Source organism: Arvicola amphibius, chromosome 5 (assembly GCF_903992535.2).
Source record: "Arvicola amphibius chromosome 5, mArvAmp1.2, whole genome shotgun sequence".
Taxonomy (NCBI): Eukaryota; Metazoa; Chordata; class Mammalia; order Rodentia; family Cricetidae; genus Arvicola; species Arvicola amphibius.
Genome location: NC_052051.1, coordinates 57576249 through 57597767, shown reverse-complemented (window position 1 = coordinate 57597767; position 21519 = coordinate 57576249). Strand labels below are relative to the sequence as shown.

Genomic DNA, 21519 nt, shown 5'->3' with positions numbered 1-21519 from the left:
TTCGCTCCTAAGGGCCCCACCAGGAAGAATTAGTGCAAAGCAGGAAATTTAAAATAATCGCCTTTCACAGAGCAAAGGGGACCTGAGGAAGGAGAACCGGAAGTGAAGAATGAGCAGGGCTGCTGATTCCAGAATCATCATTGAGCCAATGAGTCAGCACCGCCCGTGACTTCAAGGACAGGAATCTAGCTTGACTAATCATCCAGTAGAAATTTTTACTCCTTGTTCTGAATATTGAAGTCCAATAAACAAACATGTGTCAGGAACATAGTTATCTACAAGAGGCACTTGCTGTGTTCCCTGCGTAACTAGGAAACACTCTGTAAGCGCCCCCCTCACCCCCCCTTGCATACACACTCGCGCACGCGCGCGCAGACACAGACATCTTGTCACAGAACACTCCCACACAAGGAAAGTGAAATTTCTGTGTGATGAGCGTAAACTCGTGGGTGTTTCCAAGCCTTGGGAATCAAGCCAGGTGTAACTGATAAGCGGAGGGAGGCCCAACAGTCCCTCGGCCTGGCCCTATCCTGATTCCGCTAAAATCCTTATTTGGTTATGCTTTTACCTGGGTCCCTGAACTCAGGGCCAAGCCTGTTCACTCGGGACCACAGCTGGGGAAGCATCGCCACTGACGTCCCTTCCCAAAGAGATGAATGGAATTCCAGGAAGCTGGAGTCATCTTGGCTTGGGACCGGTGGCGGTGGCATAAAGACCAGACATCAGAGACAGGAGCATCAGGCCTGCTCATGGAAATGTGTAGACCCACAGAAATGTAACCCAACACCTTGGTTTCGGGAGCCGAAAAATGAAAAGAACGTTTAGGGAGAAAAATGAGGAATAAAATAATAGGCAGAGCGTAATTTATTGCTCTACGGATCGGTTCTGTAAATAAGTGTAAGCTCCTGGAGCCAGACGGTTCAGCATATTCTCTAACCAGTCACGTTAAGAAACACGAGTGGGCACAAAACTGTTTTTCAAGACACAATTTCATTTTTGCCCGGCGGGAGCTGGGCACAAATTCAGTTCTTTAAAATGCCACTAAGAAACTCTCCGCCGGGATCCCCTAAATCAGAATACATATGCCGCCCCCAAGCGGCCATCTGAGGAAGCACGGTAGAACTGGGGAAGAACTCTGGACTTGGACCGCTGGAAGGCGACTTTGGTGCACCTTCCTGGGGCTGGCCCTGGCTACACCGCACTTGCCACCCTTTGTGGGTCAGGGAAGGCAGGCGCGCGGGGCAGGAGTGGAGCGTGAAGCACAGGTGGCGCGGGATCCCCCCACCCCACCAGGATTTACCCAAGAGGCAGTTTTCTTATTAAAGGGGTCGGACACATTACCCTTTTCACTTTTAATTTTAAACCAGATATTTTCAATCTCCAAGTATCTCCGTCATTAAGGCACTCAAAGAGACGAGCTTTAGTGAAAACCCCTTTAAAGGGTCTTAGGTGGTCCCCAAAGGAGCGTTGTGTATGGGAACCCTCAGGAGAAGGGCTGGAACCCTCATGAGGAGCGCCTCCAGCCTCCGTGGCGCAAGAGCCTAAGCCCTGAGCCCGAGTAAGCCAAGGGCCAAGGCTGCGTGGGTGGAGACCTATTTTTCTGAGAAGTTCCAGGGCTCCTGTACCCGATCAACGTCTCCCCCCCCCCCCCCCTTCACTTTCAGCCCGTGAGCTGCACGCCAGGCGTTGGTGGGTGGGGGAGGCGAAGAGAGGAACCCGTGTCGTAGTCAGTCCCCCGCCGCCCCCCTCCTGCCGCTTCCTGCCCCGACGCCTATTGGCCAGGACGATTCCCAGGAATGTGAGCGTCCCTTTAAATGGTCCAGGGCTCCTCGAGCAAGCCAGCCACTGCCCGGAGTCAGCCGGCTTCATCGGACTCCTGCAGGCAATCCCGACGCAGACAGACGCAGACACCTAGCCCCGCCACGGTCTCTCCGGGCGCACCGGCTGCCCCAGCGTCTCCACCAGACTCGGTGTCCTTGTCCTTCACTGCACCTTTGCCACCACTCCCCGCCGCTGCGCCCCAGTGCACACAGGTAAGCCACCTACCGCCACCGCTGAGCACCTGACCAGCCACCTCAGGCCCCTAGGATACAGAAGGCGAGCGAGCGACTCCCCTCGAGCGTCTACTTTTTCTACTTTTCCCGGTCTCTTTGCCCTAACTGTCCCTCGAGAACTTTCTGGAGCTGGTTCTCTCCAGCCTTAGGGTTCACAAACAATTACTCCAAGACACCCCAAGATTTTCTCACCGAATACTCTTTAGGCTGCCTCTGACCTTTGCTGTCCATGTCCCCAAATACATTCTGTAGTCTTGTCTAAAGGACTGCAAGGAAAAACCCCAAATCACTTTACGCCCCTCATCCTGAAACACCACAATCCCTTGTCTCTGGCGCTCTTAGTTTTTACTGTTGCCCTCTGGAAAGTAAATCCATTTGCCTTTCTTTCCAGCACATATGTGGCCAAAGACAAACACACACACACACAACTTCTGCCCTTCTACCTTGTGTCCTGTTCTCTGGTTCTAATATCCTGTGCTTCTTGCTACAGGCTCCGTGCTGGGCACAGGGGCTCTACCATGGAGCTGGTCCGGGGACTCGGCGTCCTGTTCCTGTTGCATGTGTGTGGCAGCAATCGCATTCCAGGTGAGTCTTTGATCTCTCTCTCTCTCTCTCTCTCTCTCTCTCTCTCTCTCTCTCTCTCTCTCTCTCTCTCTCTCTCTCTCTCTCTCGTGCCCCTCCTGTGCTTTCCCTATGCTGTTTCCTCTGTGCCCTTAGTGCCAGGGTGTAGTTTCCCTGCCGGTGTTCATTCAACGCTCTGGGTGATCACCAAGAGTTCTCACGTTGTGTCTGGCAGCCTAGAAAGCTGATTGTTCTGTCTGCCTTACAGAGTCTGGGGCCGACAACAGTGTGTTTGACATCTTCGAACTCATTGGAGCAGCTCGCAAGGGCTCGGGCCGCCGACTGGTGAAGGGCCCTGACCTGTCTAGTCCAGCTTTCCGGATTGAAAACGCCAACCTGATTCCCCCTGTGCCCGATGACAAATTCCAAGACCTACTGGATGCTGTGTGGGCCGACAAAGGCTTCATCTTCCTGGCTTCCTTGAGGCAGATGAAGAAGACCCGGGGCACACTCCTGGCCGTGGAACGGAAAGACAATTCCGGCCAGATCTTCAGTGTGGTCTCCAATGGCAAAGCAGGCACCCTGGACCTGAGTCTGAGCCTGCCAGGGAAGCAACAAGTGGTGTCAGTGGAAGAAGCGCTCCTGGCCACTGCACAGTGGAAGAGCATCACTCTGTTTGTGCAAGAGGACCGAGCCCAGCTCTACATTGACTGTGAGAAGATGGAGAGCGCTGAGCTGGATGTCCCCATCCAGAGCATCTTTACCAGGGATTTGGCCAAGGTCGCCAGGCTCCGCGTTGCCAAGGGAGACGCCAACGACAATTTTCAGGTAAATCTTTTTACCCGTCGCAAAGGCTATGTGGAAATGTCTGTAGTCTAAAGTATTCCCAGCTGTAGGGAGCATCGGACACCCCCAGAGGGCTGGCTCAATCACAAATCAATACCCCAAACTGGGGTTTCAGATTTGGCGGGTCGGGGGAGGGGCCTGAGAAATTACGTTTCTAATAAGAAGTAAGTTGTAATGATGAAGGGGCCTGGGAATCATGCTTCCAAAGCTACCCAGAGAAAACAAGAAATGCTTTTCCTTTTACACTCAACCTAGTCCATTAGCAGACACTGCTTATATGCTCTTAAGAGAATAACCGGCCAGTTTTAACACGGCTTGAAAAGGGTACTTTGTCAGCATTTGAGTCTCTGGTTATAGGGTGTTCTGGATGCTTCCAGTCTGGATCCAAGGTAGGAGTAGCAGTCCGGTCGTGCCTTGCTCTCTCTCTCTCTCTCTCTCTCTCTCTCTCTCTCTCTCTCTCTCTCTCTCAGCATGGTTTTGAACTCCCTCCCACATTAACTCTTTGACACTGGGGAGTGTATCGGAGTATCCTGTTCTCCAGACTTGGGATCAGATTCCATTTCCTGTGTACCCCAAGCAGTCTGATAACTAGATAACTGGATTCTTTGTAACATGCTCAAGTTAGCAGAAGACACAATGAGGATTTTGAAGTTGTTTGGCAATTTATGACCGCGTGATATTTTGGCAGGGTGATCTTAAAACAATTCTTTTAAACTTTTGGAGTGCTTGTCACGTGCTTTTCCAAGCAGAAATGAGGCAGGCCTCCCCACCCACCCCATTGTGTGTCCTCTGCCCACAGGGGGTGCTGCAGAACGTGAGGTTTGTCTTTGGAACCACCCCAGAAGACATTCTCAGGAACAAAGGCTGCTCCAGCTGTGAGTACCCCTGTGTTTGTAAGATTTGGGGAATCCCACCAAAATACCCCAGAAAAGTAAGCAGCTCCAGGAACCGTACATGGCATCTCAGGGAAACAGAGATGAAGTACACAAAAGTGACCCTCAAAGGGTACTCCACCCTTGCATGCACCCACTCTACACTCATCCCTCACCCCAAATGAAATGTCTCTTACAACCAAGAACCTGCAGTGGCTGGTGACATCAGCTGCTGAAGCCTTTCTCTCACATGTTGTTTTCCAGCCGCTGCCAACATCCTTCTGACCCTCGACAACGACGTGGTGAACGGCTCCAGCCCCGCCATCCGCACCGACTATACTGGCCACAAAACAAAGGACCTGCAAGCCATCTGTGGCCTCTCCTGTGACGAACTCTCCAGCATGGTCCTGGAATTCAACAGCCTGCGCACCATTGTGAAAACGCTACAGGACAGCATCCGCAAAGTGGTCAGTGGCCTCTGCTCCCATTGGCCAGCCCTTGAAGATCACTCTGGGTGGTCCCATGAGAGGCTGGACACTCACGAGCACTCTCCCCTTTCAGACGGAAGAGAACAGAGAGCTGGCCAGCGAACTGAGACGGCCTCCCCTCTGCTTCCACAATGGAGTCCAGTACAGGAACAATGAGGAATGGACTGTAGATAGCTGTACTGAGTGTCACTGCCAGGTAAGGGACACTCACAAACTACAGTAAGCCTTCGTGACGCGTGTCTCAGGAGATACTCAAATGACCACACCCATTTTTAAATACGCCCTTGCTATCAAAGTGGTTTTTCCCTTTAATATGTAATTATGACATCTACGAATTCCTTTTTAACTCTGGAAAGGTTATCAAAGTCTTAATCCCATATCAGGCTGAGTAGCTAAGAGAACAAATCTACCTAAACATTGGAGTAATTTAGCTGCTTAAGTTCAAAGACCAAGTATTGAATGTCAGGTACATAAAACCTGCTCAGAACATTCTTTCTGGACCAGCCCTGGTGTGTATTCAGCTCTGGCCAGGAGGCTCTGTGCAGATCTCGAGCTCACCAGGGAAAGTCAAGTGAAAATGCAAACCACTGATTACTGAATTGGGGACGCAACCCTCGTTAAATTCCCATTTTTCTCTAATCAGTGATAAAGCTGTAGCTACCTTGGAGAGGCTGGTCAGAACTACAGAGTTTGGTGACTTCCCTTGCACACATGTGTTGTTCTGTGACCTCCAAACATGACAGAACAGCAGTTAAGAAGAACTTTCCACCCTGCAGCTAGGTGACACTGCGGACTGCAGATCCAGCAGGGACATCCCTCCTATAAAAACTACTCTGCTAGCGCATTTACCGCCCCGGTTGAGTCGTGGCTTATCATGGAAACGCCACAGAAAGCTCCTCTTTGTGATATGCTTGGTAACATATTTCCCTCTCCTTCACCTGCCTTGCAGAACTCAGTTACCATCTGCAAAAAAGTGTCCTGCCCCATCATGCCCTGCTCCAATGCCACCGTTCCTGATGGAGAATGCTGTCCCCGGTGTTGGCGTAAGTTCCAAAAATGGTCTAACCATTCTTCAGTGGCTAGCTCAGTTTTGGGGGGACATCCTGACAGCTGGACACAACACTGGAGAGCGGCCTCTCCCAGCTCCATTAGATATTTCAGATCAGATTCTTGCAGGCAGACTTGGATAACTAGAAGCTAAGTCTCTTGAACAGAGCAAGAATCTCCATGGTGACCAAATCTGAACCACCCATCTGGATTATGGCATAGGCAATGATCTTGAAGGAGTTTATGGATTCTGGTGTTATGCTGTGAGGAGAAAAGATGAATATGGCAGTAGGCTTAAGCTGCTTGCTTTTAGAAATTAATCCTTTTGTTAGAGAAAATTATTCACCGAGAATTGGTAGAAACTGGTGTGAGGGTTGCACTGGGGCTTGAAAAGGTGCCTGTTTTATCTGCAATGATTGGAGGCCCTAAGAGATTAGCATCTGTTAAAGTTCCAGGGTGATAAAAAAAAAAAAAAAAAGAACCCAGCTACTCTGCAGCTGTGTGACATTCTGCCTCTGGGGCTTGCTGCCAGCACTATCGCTTTGTTGAGGATATATTAATGCGGAAGGCATGGGTCATAAGAGTGAGTCGCCGTGGACCGGAAAGAAACCAGGGATGTCCCATCGCCCTTTACTCACACGAACAGAGTGACACACATGTGCCATGGGTCAGAAGAGTCAACCCCATGGTAGCAATTGTGGCACAGCAATGTCTTTCTGTGTCGGGCAGATCTCTCTCTGTCCGGTGTCTGTCTGAGGTGTGAGTTACAGGGGACAAAGCCGGCTGAGAGCTTTGAGCAGAGCGGTGAGCCTGAACCAGGAGTCCCTGTCCTCTGGCAGACACTTGTGATTGTTGTCATGGTGTCTGAGCAGAGACAGTAAACAGTCTCCTCTTGTGAAACTGTGCACGAGAACACCAGATGCCGGAGTCAGAGGACAAACGAGCCCGTTAACCTCATGGCTGAGGCAGAGACAAAGCCCCATCAGACAGCCTTTAAACACCTGGTCCAGGGCTTTCTTGACTAACAGGAATGATACAGACTAGCTGCCTAAAACACTGATGCTATCGGACATCAGTACCTAGAAACACTTGAGACAGTAAGGGGGAACTTGCTTGAGATGCACAGAGGAGAAAAACCCTGATGGGTGAGCAGGAAAGGACATGCTATGTGAGCAGGCCTTCACAGGGCACACCTTCACCCCAGACCTGTACACATGGTGACTGGGATGAATTCCTGGGCCACTGGCCCAAAATTTGTGCTGCTTTTCCTCCTGCATAATGGATCCTCTGTGCCCTTTGTCCAGGGAGATCTCTTATGGATCACAAAGTCATTGGGTGCCAAATGACCCCGTTTCTCCCCACAGCCAGTGACTCCGCTGATGATGGCTGGTCCCCCTGGTCTGAGTGGACTTCCTGCTCTGCAACATGTGGCAATGGGATCCAGCAACGTGGTCGCTCCTGTGACAGCCTCAACAACAGATGCGAGGGCTCTTCAGTACAGACAAGGACCTGCCACATCCAGGAGTGTGACAAGAGATGTAAGCGTCACGGCCACTAAGGGGTGACAATCTCGCTTCTCAATGCTGTCCCCACCAAGAGGAGCCTGAGGACACAGGTTCTGGGCTTGGGATCTGAGTCTCCATTACATTCCAAACCTCTGCACTCTTGAGCATGGCCTTCCCTCGCTGAGGCCCCTCCTCATCTATAACGTGGGAATGATAACCCATTCTTGATAAAGTTTTATTAGGCATTTTCTCTAGAGAATACACATGAAACAATTTGAATAGACCTTGGCTCTTGACCAGCAACCTATAAATGTTCAGCTATTGATATCAACTCACACAGACAGCTTAATACTGTCTCCTATATATTGGCATGTGTTTCTACTATTCATTTGTTTAAGTGATCACTTGTTAGAATTACTGGTGTCTGAGACTTCCTTGGTGGCCCCCTCCAAAGCAGCACCGTTTGTGACCATCCGATTTACCTTTCAGTTAAACAGGATGGTGGCTGGAGCCACTGGTCCCCATGGTCGTCCTGTTCTGTGACCTGCGGGGATGGCGTGATCACAAGGATCCGGCTCTGTAACTCTCCCAGCCCCCAGATGAATGGGAAGCCCTGTGAAGGTGAAGCCCGGGAGACCAAAGCCTGCAAGAAAGACGCCTGCCCAAGTAAGTGTGGGCCTGACCCCAGGACACATGGGAGGCAGCTCTACCCGGCTGGTTGCCTCCTCTCTGTGGCCTCCAGTTCAGTGGACCATGGAGCATGGGGGCTCACTCACTAGAGAAACAAACAAAGTCCTGCATGTTCAGCGACTTCTTTTAATGAAAAACAGAAAGAAGACCATTCCAATTATCCTCTGTTCCCAAACATTCTCCCCATGGCCAGGTTAGAAGGCATTTCTGTCAGGCTCCAGACAGGCTTCTGGGATAGCAAAAGCACCTGAAAACTGAATTTTTACATGCGGCTTATTTTCTTACAGTCAATGGAGGCTGGGGTCCCTGGTCACCATGGGACATCTGCTCTGTCACCTGTGGAGGAGGGGTGCAGAGACGCAACCGACTCTGTAACAACCCCACACCCCAGTTCGGAGGCAAAGACTGCATTGGTGACGTCACTGAAAATCAAGTTTGCAACAAGCAGGACTGTCCAATTGGTGAGCGGTGAAGCCAGGAACAAAACCACCCTGGGAGCTTTCTGATCTATGAATGTCACAGTCAGCACTCACTAAGGGAGGGGAGGCTGTCCATCTTTCATTGGTCCTGGTGGTCTGATTACTCTAAGATGCATGGGGACCATTACCAGGAGCAGAGACCCTACAATGTCTTCCTCTGTATCATTTCTAAGTAGCACATGACAGTAACAGCAACCTAGATGCAACCATTTACCTATCTCTCACCTCATCTCAGATGGATGCCTGTCCAACCCCTGCTTCGCTGGTGCCAAGTGTACCAGTTATCCTGATGGCAGCTGGAAATGTGGTGAGTGTCCTCCTGGCTACAGTGGAAATGGCATCCAGTGCAAAGATGTCGATGAGGTAAGGAACTGATCAGAATGGAGAAAGCAGCTAACCTGGCCCAGGGCCCTTCCTTAAGACGGCGCTTTCCAAGTGCTAAGCAAACTCTCATTTGATCCACAGTGCGCAGACGTGCCTGATGCCTGCTTCAATCACAATGGAGAACACCGGTGTAAGAACACAGACCCTGGTTACAACTGCCTGCCCTGCCCGCCACGGTTCACTGGCACCCAGCCCTTTGGCAGAGGAGTCGAACATGCCATTGCCAACAAGCAGGTACAGTGGAGGAGCAGGACAGAGTAGAAGAGGACTGTAGACCAAACCACTGACAAGCAGAGGGCACGGAATGCCCAGTCTCAGTCAACGTATTTGAAAATGCTGTGCTGAGAGAAGCTGTCTGTGTACGATGGGCTTACACACGCCATGTTTTACAAGCTCGGCAGCTCGATGTCAAAAAGCTTTTCCAGTAGCCTGGATATACTCAGAATGGGGCCCCTGTCTGCTTCAGGAGGGGAGGGATCTAGACTCGATGGTGTCTTGGGACTTTTGAGCATTCTGTGATAGCCTGGGGATACTGTACCCTCAGGTGTGCAAGCCACGAAACCCCTGCACGGATGGGACACACGACTGCAACAAGAATGCCAAGTGCAACTACCTGGGCCACTACAGTGACCCCATGTACCGCTGTGAGTGCAAGCCTGGCTACGCGGGCAATGGCATCATCTGTGGGGAGGACACGGATCTCGATGGCTGGCCTAACGAGAACCTGGTGTGCGTGGCCAACGCAACTTACCACTGCAAAAAGGTACAGCCGGCCTCCCTCGTGGGCTTCCCTCTCAGGAGTGTGCCAAGGAATTCTGAGGATTGAGGAACTGAAAATGAAACAAAGATTAAGCCTCCCAGGTGCAGAAGGGCATTAACTCTCATTATCTTGGAGTCATTCGGTGCCAAGATCTCCAATAGGAGAGGCTCTTTTGACATCTGTTTCCCAGAGTCAATTGCTGGTGCCTTGCAGAGTGTGCATGCCTTATGGCCACAGTGTGTATGAACTCCACCTCTCGTGGCTTCACCTTGCCCTAAAAGCATGCCTGTGCCTGAGCGTTCTATTAGGATATCCCAGTGTGGGCCTTCAGGTATGCACCAAGCGAGGGAACGCTAACTGTAACTTTTGCGTGTCTTCTCCTTTTCCCCTTAGGACAACTGCCCCAACCTTCCCAATTCAGGGCAGGAAGACTATGACAGAGATGGAATCGGTGATGCCTGTGATGACGACGATGACAATGACAAAATCCCGGATGACAGGGTAGGGACAAGATGCTCTCTAGTCCTCCTTCATCCTCGTGGTACAATGGCAATCCGAAACACTAGGATCTGAGGGCCTTGCAGAGCGATAGCAAAACACATACGTAGAAACTCATCACTACATCTCTATAGTCTTTGGACACAGGTGTTGCTTAAAGAATGGTTAAAGAGTTTTGGTTTCCATCACAGCCTCTCCCAATTTGAGAAATTACAGCGAATACACATAGCATTCTGTTCCCCAGATTCAATTCAGATATAATGTCTGTCTGAGTGTATTTTTATGATGATAGCTGAGATGGCGAAGTTATACCTTGTGTCTCTCTTCATTGTCACCAAAAAGAATCTAGTTGTCATCCATCGTGCCTTCCCATGTTGGTGTTTTACCTGTGCTGAATACTGTCAGTGTATCGACCAAGTACAGGGTAACCACTGCAGATCCTTAGGGGTTTATAGTTCTGTATATGGGGTTGAAGGCATCTCATAGAGTGTCCATTTCTCCTCTTTGCAGGACAACTGTCCATTCCATTACAACCCAGCCCAGTATGACTATGACAGAGATGACGTGGGAGACCGCTGTGACAACTGCCCCTACAACCACAACCCTGACCAGGCAGACACAGACAACAACGGAGAGGGAGATGCCTGCGCTGTGGACATTGATGGAGACGGTAAGGCTTTCCCTGGCTTGATGGCCTGAAGAGACAGCAACACACACGGCTTACTTAGTGTCTGTTAATGTGGGATTTATTGACGTGTATGGGGTTGCGGGACTCAACTCCCATCTCCGCTCCCTCCATAGGCATCCTCAATGAACGAGACAACTGCCAGTATGTTTACAACGTGGACCAGAAGGACACTGATATGGATGGAGTTGGAGATCAGTGTGACAACTGCCCCCTGGAGCACAATCCAGACCAGGTAGGTGAACTCCAGGAGGTATTGTGTCTTCCTTTCTATGCCTTAAAGGTGGTGAGCTCAACAGACTTCATGCTCTACCATTACTGGGGTCCCAGGATCCCGAGAGCCATTTGCAATGCACTGTAAAGAGTTTGCCTGATATGAGCCCTTGGCAAACTCTCCCAGAGATTAGTGTAGAAATCCTGTGACCTCGGTCTTGTTTGCTGCTGCCGTTAAGATAAATTACACACAGAGCTGAGACTGGCAGTTACGGTCATATCCGACGCATGTAAAACAGGAAGGTCGTAACCAGAGGTGAAATAAGCACCTGTGTCGTGGCCAGCAACAGAGTCTGGTAGGAAATCAGGAAGCTAAATGACTTCTCAGAGCTGGAGAAAGCCTGATTTCTCCCATTCTCCCAATGAACCCAGCCTCGGGGCTCCTCCGGTGCAAGCTGTGGGTGCTCCCTATGGTGCAAGTGTGTGTGTGTGTCAGCACACGGGTTCCCAATGGTGCAAATGTGTGTCAGCACACGGGTTCCCAATGGTGCAGATGCATGTCAGCACATGGGTTTCCAGGGCCAGAGTTGTCCTTTTGTGTCAGTGTGCGTCGTTTCTAGGAAAAAAGCATAGTGAGCTTTCTTCTTCTGAAAATGGTGGTTCTGAAAGGCTTTGCAATCAGAAATTCAAACAGAAATTTTTTTAAGGATTAGAGAAATGAGAACTCAAATCCCTCCTAATTATGAAATTGTATCATAGTAAAAGCAAGATAACTTCAAGCCAGCATCATAGGAAACCCTGATTGCCCTGTCCTCTCTGCTGAGATCACCTGTTTGTGTTTGGGCCTACCAGCTTATTAAACATCTTAACCTCACTGAATGAGTTTTTGATTCCTCAGATTAGAGTACATTTTATTAAGCAAATTTAAACATCATACAAAAATCTCAAAAGCAAAGACTGTAAATACTAGCAAGAAAACATCCAGTTTTTATATAAACAGTCCCTAAGCACCTCACACATATTGAATGCTAAGCATTCTGGGAAAATCTGTTTTGAAAAAATTTTAGAGTTTAACTTTATCTGAGCCAACAGGTGAAATCTTTATGGAATAGATGTATAAAGTCAAATGCCTCAAAAATAAAAAAGCAATTAATATCTCATACATATTAAGCAGTCTGCACAGACTGCTGCCACGATTCAAGGCCTGGAGTACAAGTTGACCTGTCAATAATTTGCTGTTAATGTCAATGGGAAATTATGAAATGTACATCAGGGGATTTCAGTTAGCATTAAGATATAAACAATAGACATCGAGTTCCCTTGAGTGGTGTAAGAATAACTCTGTGTTAGTTAGAAAGTCTTCTTGTGTATATTTTTCAAATATTAAATATCTCTTCTCAACTTTCACGTAAAAATAAGGATCAAGGTAAAACCCTCTTTAAAACTTGAGTCCTTCTGTAGTAATAGAGAAGTAAACCTGGGTCCCACTGTCCACGTCCAACACAGAGAAATTATTTCCCTGCCCCAGGGGCACTGATGTTGCCTATAACCTTAGTGTATATTATCTGATTCACCCTCCGTTGATGCCTCTCTTCCAGCTGGACTCGGACTCAGACCGCATAGGGGACACCTGTGACAACAATCAGGACATCGACGAGGATGGCCATCAGAACAATATGGACAACTGTCCCTATGTGCCTAATGCCAACCAGGCCGACCATGACAAAGATGGCAAAGGAGATGCCTGTGACCATGATGATGACAATGACGGCATTCCTGATGACAGGGACAATTGCAGGCTGGTGCCCAATCCTGACCAGAAGGACTCTGATGGTGAGTCGTATGACCACTACTGAATAGCATGCCTGACACCTTAGCTGTCTAGAAGGAAGAAAGAAAAGCAGAGCCCCTGAGAAGACAAAGTAACCAAACACCAGTATTTTTATGAGACTGTGAATTTGTGACCCACTCATAATAGCACTTCAGAATTTCACTCAACGTTTGCCTTCTTTGACCTTAGGTGATGGCCGAGGTGATGCCTGCAAAGACGACTTTGATCATGACAATGTGCCAGACATTGATGACATCTGTCCTGAAAACGTTGGCATCAGTGAAACCGATTTCCGCCGGTTCCAGATGATTCCTCTAGATCCCAAAGGGACCTCTCAAAATGATCCTAACTGGGTCGTGCGCCATCAGGGCAAAGAGCTTGTCCAGACAGTGAACTGTGACCCTGGTCTTGCTGTGGGTGAGTGGTGAGCTCCTTAGATCCAGAGGGGATAACGCCAGAAGAAGGCAAACACGAATTATGACCGTTGAGCCTATGGAGGGGACCTATGACCTCAGGGTATCTGGGAACATCATGGAGAACCCTGTAGAAGCCACCGCCTTTAATCTGACTCTGGCCTTTCCTTCCAGGCTATGATGAGTTTAATGCCGTGGACTTCAGTGGTACCTTCTTCATCAACACCGAGAGGGATGATGACTATGCTGGCTTCGTGTTCGGCTACCAGTCCAGCAGCCGCTTCTACGTCGTGATGTGGAAACAAGTCACCCAGACCTACTGGGACACCAACCCCACAAGGGCTCAGGGATATTCAGGCCTGTCTGTAAAGGTTGTGAATTCCACCACGGGGCCTGGCGAGCACCTGCGGAATGCCCTGTGGCACACAGGAAACACCCCTGGCCAGGTAAGAAGCTACATCATCTAGAAGGGAGAGTTGATGGGCCCCTGGGGAGGACAGGAGACAGTTCACACTGGGGAGTCTTGACTGTCAAGCTCCCAGAATCACCAACTGTGGTACAGAACTCTAGCGTGCTAGAAGCCAGTGGGTTGAAGCCAAGAGTTCCACTTTAAATCCTCAGGCAGCGTCAGCCACTTCAAGCCAAACCCTCCTTTCCTTGTCCCCTCTCTGCTTTATGGTCACTGAGTGGCACACAGTAACTGAGAGATGCCTTCGGGAAAGTTCCATACTGCCCCTTCTCCAAACACAGGTCAACTCGGTACCTTTTAAGCCGTTTCATGTGGAATGAAACCCGAATCTTGAGAGGGAGCTGTGTTTCAACCTTTTCTGGTCCTTTTCCTTCAGGTGCGCACCCTGTGGCATGACCCTCGTCACATAGGCTGGAAGGATTTCACTGCTTACAGGTGGCGGCTTAGCCACAGGCCAAAGACGGGTTACATCAGGTAAGGTTGCGTGATTACATTTCACTGTAACCCTACCAAATCGGCTCAAAGGATAAGAGCGGGGAGTGGCAGTCCCATGAATGCTATCTTTTTCTTCTGTGCAGGGTGGTGATGTATGAGGGAAAGAAAATCATGGCCGACTCAGGACCCATTTACGATAAAACCTACGCTGGCGGTAGACTAGGCCTATTTGTCTTCTCTCAAGAAATGGTGTTCTTCTCAGACATGAAATACGAATGTCGAGGTAGGAGCAACACCCATGAACATACAGTTAACATGTCTACAGATCGAAAGGATTGCAATGACGGGAGGGTCTCATGTGAAGACGATGCTGGGGAGAGGGCTGGTCATTTCCATTTTGCTTTTGAGGACACAATGCTAAATGGGAAATCTATGGCATCCTGAATCTTTATCAGGAATATGAGCTCACCCAACAGTCTCTGAACTCCTCCTACACAGGTCAGAGGCAGACAGTAAGCAAGTAGCTACAAACATTAGACTTTATGGGAAGCACTTTGAAGGTCTGTGTGTTTATGTAGCTCACACTTGGCTTATGATTTTATTCATGCCATCACTACACAAGCTGTTCTTCCCAAGACCAGGCACAGGGAGAGTACTGGTTTTCACTAATAGCCTTAGCTTTAGTGTCTCCATTTTCTTCAGCCCATGGTTACTTAAACTCTAACATCAGACCGACCACAGAGCAAGTTCTTAGTACATATTTGCTGAGTGGGATGTCCGCAAGCTCATGATTCTGCGCCTGTCAGAGCTAGAGAGTCAGCCCTGAGTTGCTAGTGCAGTGATTCATACTAGGATGACTGTGTGCCTGTTGATCGGTTTCCATTTATATACGTCTTTGCTTACTTAACAGATTCCTAATCATTAGCTGTCAGTCATAACCAGCACTGGCACTGCACCTTCTGGAACCAAGGGCTAAAGGAAACCCCCCTGCCAGGACCACCTCTCCCTGCCTTCCTTGCTTCTCTTCTTGCATAGTACGGACTTCTAGAGCCTGTGACCTGCCTCAAGAAAATGCGGTCTTCAAACCCAGACTCAACACTCTCGGCCTTTAACGAATGAGAATGGATCTTCCAAGAACATGAAGACTAATTACGTCAGTTTGCTTTTGCGAAAGCAAAAGTGTCTCTTTACTTCCCGCTGGGAAGGTGCCCACTGCACTCTGCCTTCCTCACAGAGCCAGGGCTTCTGTGAGGCCATCTCCAAGCAGCGCTCTCAGAAGCATTTCCAGGCATGTCAGAGAAAGAAGGACTCACTAGAACTCAGCACGGAGCCACCCCTGACATAGGTCCTCAGGAGTGGGGAAGCAGGAGCCAAAGCACTAGAGGATGCTTACCCAAGAGACGATCGATCGTATGAAGAGAGTACGGAGGGGCTGTTACTCGTTCGGTACTAAGTCATTTTCAGGGGACCGACAGAAAGACTTGCTGCATTTCCGACTGCTGGCCTGTGTGAGTTAACTCGACCATCCATACGGGTGCTTGAGTAACAGGAAGGGAAGGGAAGCCTGGCTTCCAGACTTCCTCCCTTCGGGCGCTCCTCACACATCTGCAGTGGTCAGGGTAGGGGTCCAAAGTGTAAGGCCACGCTGGCTGCCCTTGGCGGGTCATGCTGGAACTGACAGTTCATTCTGCACACGCAATGTGCAGATGTAGCAGGAGCACAGGAGACCGTCTCAGTGAGCTCTCGCTGCCTCTGCAGGAGGGGCAGCACGCCTTCATTTTATGGTTAGAACGGCACAAATTTTCTATTAACCTACCTGAAACATTTCTTTTCCTTTATTCTTTTTTTTTTCTGTTCCCTCAGTTACCATGGAGTTTTCCAATTCTCTTCTGGTTTTTGTTTAACAAACGCTTTAGCAATGTAATATATTTATATTTTTTTTCTCCCTATCCTGGAGAGGACCCGTCTGAAGGATTGTTACTGAAACAGGAAGCGTGGGACTATCTGAATCGCCCTCGTATCGAGTCTTTACGACTGTAAGATTGTAAATACAGATTATTTATTAACCCTGTTCTACCTGGAATGAGGTTGCACATGGCAAATGTTTGCGAGCAGGTAGCTGAGGTGGGTCAGCAAAGCTCTCCAAAACCAGTGTGCGGAAAGCCAGCGGAAGTCACCGCTTTTCACTTGGGGGCTTAGAGTGAATGATTCAGGCTCCCTTGGCTTTTCCCCTGGGTTTTCCGTCTTTCCAAGTGGAATTAGGTGGCCATCTGCACATGCTTCTCCTTGTAAAGGAAGCCATGAGCACTCTAGGGCAAGTCCACACCACCCCATGCCTATTTCCAGGGAGGAGAAAACATAATCACCTTTCTTTTTTCTCTCTCTCATTTCCCCAAAAGAGACAAAGGTGGAACTTATATACAAATATTACCTCATTTGTTGTGTGACTGAGTAAAGAATTTTGGATCAAGTAGAAAGAGTTTAAGTGTCAATAAACTTAAAACTACTGTCATGTCTGAAAAGTCAGTGTTGTAGATAGCATAAGCATCCCTTGTGGAAGATGATCCCAATAAAGAAATAGCTTTGAAATGTTAAATACAACCTCTCAAAGTTCTGGTTTTGTCCTAACATCTTGTACTCTGTTGCTTTATTTTTATAAATTATTTTCTCATCGCCATTGGAACAGAGATCTCAGACTATGTAGATATGCTATTTAAATAATTTATCAGGAAATACTGTCTGTAGAGTTAGTATTTCTATTTTTATATGTTTGCACACTGAATTGAAGAAATGTTGGTTTTTCTTATTTTGTTTTAGTTTCTTTGATTTTGTTTTTGTCTTTGCTTTTGACTCCCCAGTTTTTACTATTTGCCAATACCCTTTTTTCTAGGAACATGCTTTTTTTGTACACATTTTTATCCATTTTACATTCTAAACCAGTGTAACTTGTATTTTACTGTTTCTTATGTACAAGGAACAACAATAAATCATATGGAAATTTATATTTATACTTTCTGTGCCTGTGTTTATTTTGTTCTTTATTGTCTGGCTATCATGGGGTATGGGCAAAAGTCATCCTTGAACCAATAGCACAGTTAACCACATATACATTCTTAACCACATATACAGCATGGCAGGAAATAGCATTCATGGTTCCTGTGTGGTTGACAGAGGCTAGACTCAGAAGACACATTTGCTAGATTTTTGGAAGAAACAAAAAGCATGAATCTGCCACATGAAAACCTTAAAATAAAAATGACCCTTGAGTCACCAAGGCCCCAAAGAAAACATTTCGTATTTTATTAATATTAGGTGTCTTATGTTGAATCCTCAAAGTCCAGTTCTGTTTCCGAAACGAACAGCGATGACAAAGGAAAGGACAGCTGGGAGAACATGTGACTTTCCTGACCCTAAGTCGTGTCACAGCATCACAGAACAGCGGCTCCCAGGGAAGCCTCCGGGAGGAGGAGCTGTCCTGGGACTGAGCCTGGAGCTCCAGACAGTTGTTTGGAGAACACAGACTTCGGGCACAAACAGAGAACTAAAGAATTACAGAGGCGGGGCTAGAGAGATGGCTTAGCAGTCAGCAGGTTAAAGTACCTGCTGCTCTAGCAGAGGACCCAAAGCTCAGCATCCCTTGTGGGCGGCACCGCCATCTCCTGCAACACTTGCCAGGGATCTGAGGCCCTCTTCTTGCCTTTGTAGGCGCCTGCACTCACATTTTCAAACTACACACACACACACACACACACACACACACACACACACACATCATCATCATCATCATCATCATCATCATTATCATCATTTTGATCACTTTGTTACAACACAGCAAGTTTTAGAATGCCCGTATGTGGGTGTGAAGTTATTCAGTGAAAACAATGTTATCCTGTTCAACATCTAAGCAGAATCTGAGGCTTGGATGTATTAACCATAGATGAGCAGAGCTGACTAATTTCCAATTCTCCTAAACAGGTCAATGAAGGGAGGAATACTAGTAGGTGAAAGATGGCTTTGGGGTCTGGGAAACACGAGAACAGATTGGCTGTGTGAAGTGGAGTCTGCTTCCCTGGCTGGACTTCTCTAGTCAAAAACCACGGACTTGGGTGGCGTGAGGCAAATAGGAAGTGCCGCACCTGCCGCCCCTGCCCCACAGGCCCACAGAGAAGCAGTGACAGCTAGCAGATTGCAGAGAACATGATCGACAGTAACAACAATCTGAAATGCGGCATCAGCTCCGCTCAGGTTGCTCCATATGTGGATTCCTGGAGGAGAATCCTATTTAGTTTTTAGCAAAATGTTGCAGCAAAGCTGATGGAGAACACCAGGATGAGGCAGGAAAAGTGGCCAGGTCAGCGCTTTCAGGCCAGGCCTGCTCCGTTTCACTGTAAGAACGACCTTCAAGTCAGTAGGCTAAACCAGATTAAAGAGTTGTTAAAAACTAGAATTATATCATCGAGATGATGGACTCTGACTCATACGGGAGTTTATTGTCATGTGTTCTAGGACTGTTTGGTTGGGAGGCTATAAACTGGGTCCTGCAGAATTTACAGTCAAAGTGGTGTTGGTGGCTTACTAAAGAGTCCTGTCTAGAGAAACTATACTACAGCCCCTGAATACCTTCATAAAGTCTCTCTCTTTCTCTCTCTCTCTCTCTCTCTCTCTCTCTCTCTCTCTCTCTCTCTCTCTCTCTCTCTCTCTCTCTCTCTCTCTCCTATAATTTTTATTCTTGTTCTGGAGGAAATGCCGCAGCTTATAGGAAGCCAGAGTGGTGTGGCGTGGCATGGCTTGGTTAGGTTTTAAATCAGGAGGCTGCTGTTAAATTACACTGTATAGCTTGCTCATCCACCCTTGCCGCTTTCAGCTGGCATGCTGTGGAAGGGTGTTTGTTACTCTTTTTAATTCAAAAGTTCATTACCAAACCTCATTATCTTCTTCCCCAACTCTGGCAATAGCCGGGCTCCTTGTACCTCGAACACCATCTGCAGAAGCTGTCTGTAAAGTCATAAGCCTGTGCAATTCCCATAGAAATGGCTTCTTTTGTGTTTCTCTCTTGGCTTCTCTCTTCTCTCTCCTCTCCTCTCTCTCTCTCTGTCTCTCCATCACTACCCCCTTTCATACACACAGCCCAAATACAAGAAAAGCATGGGTGGAGAATACAAGATTGAGCTCTTCTGAAGGGCTGGTGCGCAATCATAGCTTCTCTCTGTCCCATTTCCAAGTGCCCCCCCATGCCACCCCTGCCCTCTGATTGTTCCCACCGAACTCTTCAGTACCCCGGAGTGCCGCAGAGCATTCTGAGAGGACCCAAGATCGTGATCTCTTTTAATTTTTGCCAGCATCACACAGCAAAAGTCAGGCCTTGCGATAAACCACACTGCAGTACATGGACATCAGTGTGTGCCGTTGCTATTTTAAATGGGTAAACAGTAGGCTAGGGTGTGGCTCGGTGGGAGAGTGCTTCTTGGCTAGCATGTGCCAGGCCCTGGGCTCAGTCCCCTGTACCTCAAAAGCAAAATCGGCAGAAATGAACCAACAGGAAACTGAAACAAGAAAACAGGACAAAGATAGCCATAGGAATGTTGATGCCCTTGAATAGCTATAGGATTCTTCACCTCCACAAGTCAGGAAAATATATAAGCAATCATTGATGTCAAGCAGGGACAGCAAACAAATGTGACAAAAGCAAACAGTGGTGTCCATGCAGTAATCCAAACTAAGTCTGGGCTGCGATAAGCTTATTATGAAATAGGAATGACCTAGTCTTACATCTATGAGGCCAACCCAACATACACACGTGGCCGTAAAAGCTTCTCATGAGATCAGACTACTGACCCAAAACTGGACATTCTCTCTTGAAATGGTGCTACAGACTTTCTTTTAATAAGGCCCACCTTTATTTCCTGCATGCTAAAAGGCACACCCTCCAGAAGAACGTAACAAACTGAGAGTAACAAAAAATCCATCACGCTGCAACTTAAGAAAGGTATCATCTGGCTCAGGGCTAAGAGCGCTGGCTGCTCTCCCAGAGAACCCGGGTTCAGTCCCAAGCACCCACATGGCAGCTCACACCTGTCTGTAACTCCAGTTCCAGGGGACCCAATGCCCTCACACAAACATACACTCAGGCAAAATACCAATGTACATAAACTAAAAATGAATCATTTTTCAATTGTAATTTTTAAAAAAGGAAGAAAAGAAAAATATTGTCACTAACTAGAACAGACTCAGCAACTTTCCTTTGTTCTGGGAATTCATTTCTTCCCAAGGCAAGCTGTACTTGTGGACAAAACAATCAGACAGGCACAGAGAAGGGAAAATGAGGCAGAACAAAAAGCCACGGTGGCCACAATCCACCTGAATCATAAAGAGTGGAAACACATAAGCCCAACACAGTGGGCTGGAAACACAGTTTAGTAACAAAACCTTTGCATCCAGATGCACGAGGCCCTGAATTCCATCCCCTGCACTGCCGCCAACAGAATCAAATAGAGATCAATAAACTCATGTCCAGTAGACTTAACACCACCTGTGTGTATGTTACAATGTTGGTTCTTATAAAGTATCATTGAGATCGTAACATTAGCAATACATTTGTTAAAAATTTTCCCAGGAATGTCAATGAATAAAAACCAGCAAACATTTATACCCCAAGTTTCAAAACTATCAAAAGAATGTAATCAGCAAAGAAGGGAATTCAAACGTCGAGATCATTTGGGGAATAGTCTCTATGACACATTCACTATTACAAAGGATTCAGGAAAAAAAAATAGATAACACCACTTCATTTCCAATTTTCTTAGGCTTAAACCCCAGAAAGTCATGATTCACATTCTTCTGGTTCATCCGCAGCATCTCCAGGCTCCTGTGTATCTGCTAATAAAATAACTACAGTGATTATGCAACCAGGAATACATGCATAATTAATAAAAATCACTCAGCCTATTAAGCATTAAGTCATTCATTCTGCTGTATAATATAATGACCACAGCCTGTTTGCTGATATAGAGTAGTTACCAAAAACTGCAGACGGCATCAACGGGAAAAATAAGGTGTCTGTTTTCACTGGGGCTATAGTTCAGAAAACACTTGAGGGTTGAAAGATTGAAGATTTAGGGGAAGACGTAAAAATTACCTTTTGGCTTTCTACGAAGCTTCTGAGGAGAAGGTTGAAGCCAAAAGTAAATGCTACATGCAGGGTTCATGAGGACCAACTGCCTTTTTTCTCTTAAAGGAGAGGGGGAAAATTGCTCCGCCAATGGAACATAGTTTTCTGTCTTTGATAGAAA

General features: G+C 47.7%; 2 protein-coding genes across 2 annotated transcripts in view; one reads left to right on the top strand and one right to left on the bottom strand.

The window, feature by feature from the left end:
• Positions 1 to 1864: 1864 nt before the first annotated feature.
• Thbs1 (thrombospondin 1) lies at positions 1865 to 17238 on the top strand. Its single transcript, XM_038331660.1, has 22 exons — positions 1865 to 2033; positions 2545 to 2639; positions 2884 to 3443; positions 4261 to 4336; positions 4598 to 4800; positions 4895 to 5017; positions 5771 to 5864; positions 7233 to 7406; positions 7863 to 8039; positions 8351 to 8524; positions 8778 to 8905; positions 9008 to 9160; positions 9471 to 9689; positions 10080 to 10187; positions 10695 to 10854; positions 10986 to 11104; positions 12681 to 12915; positions 13103 to 13330; positions 13501 to 13772; positions 14172 to 14269; positions 14374 to 14513; positions 15141 to 17238. Exons 2-22 carry the CDS (start codon positions 2573 to 2575, stop codon positions 15146 to 15148), a joined length of 3516 nt encoding a protein of 1171 aa, XP_038187588.1. The 5' UTR covers positions 1865 to 2033; positions 2545 to 2572; the 3' UTR covers positions 15149 to 17238.
• A 3205-nt stretch (positions 17239 to 20443) lies between these two features.
• Fsip1 (fibrous sheath interacting protein 1) overlaps positions 20444 to 21519 on the bottom strand; it is a 126025-nt gene continuing 124949 nt past the window's right edge. The window contains exon 12 of the mRNA XM_038331645.2: positions 20444 to 21106. Coding sequence (XP_038187573.2) covers positions 21051 to 21106 — 56 coding nt within the window. The 3' untranslated portion in view covers positions 20444 to 21050. The remainder of the gene's footprint in view (positions 21107 to 21519) is intronic.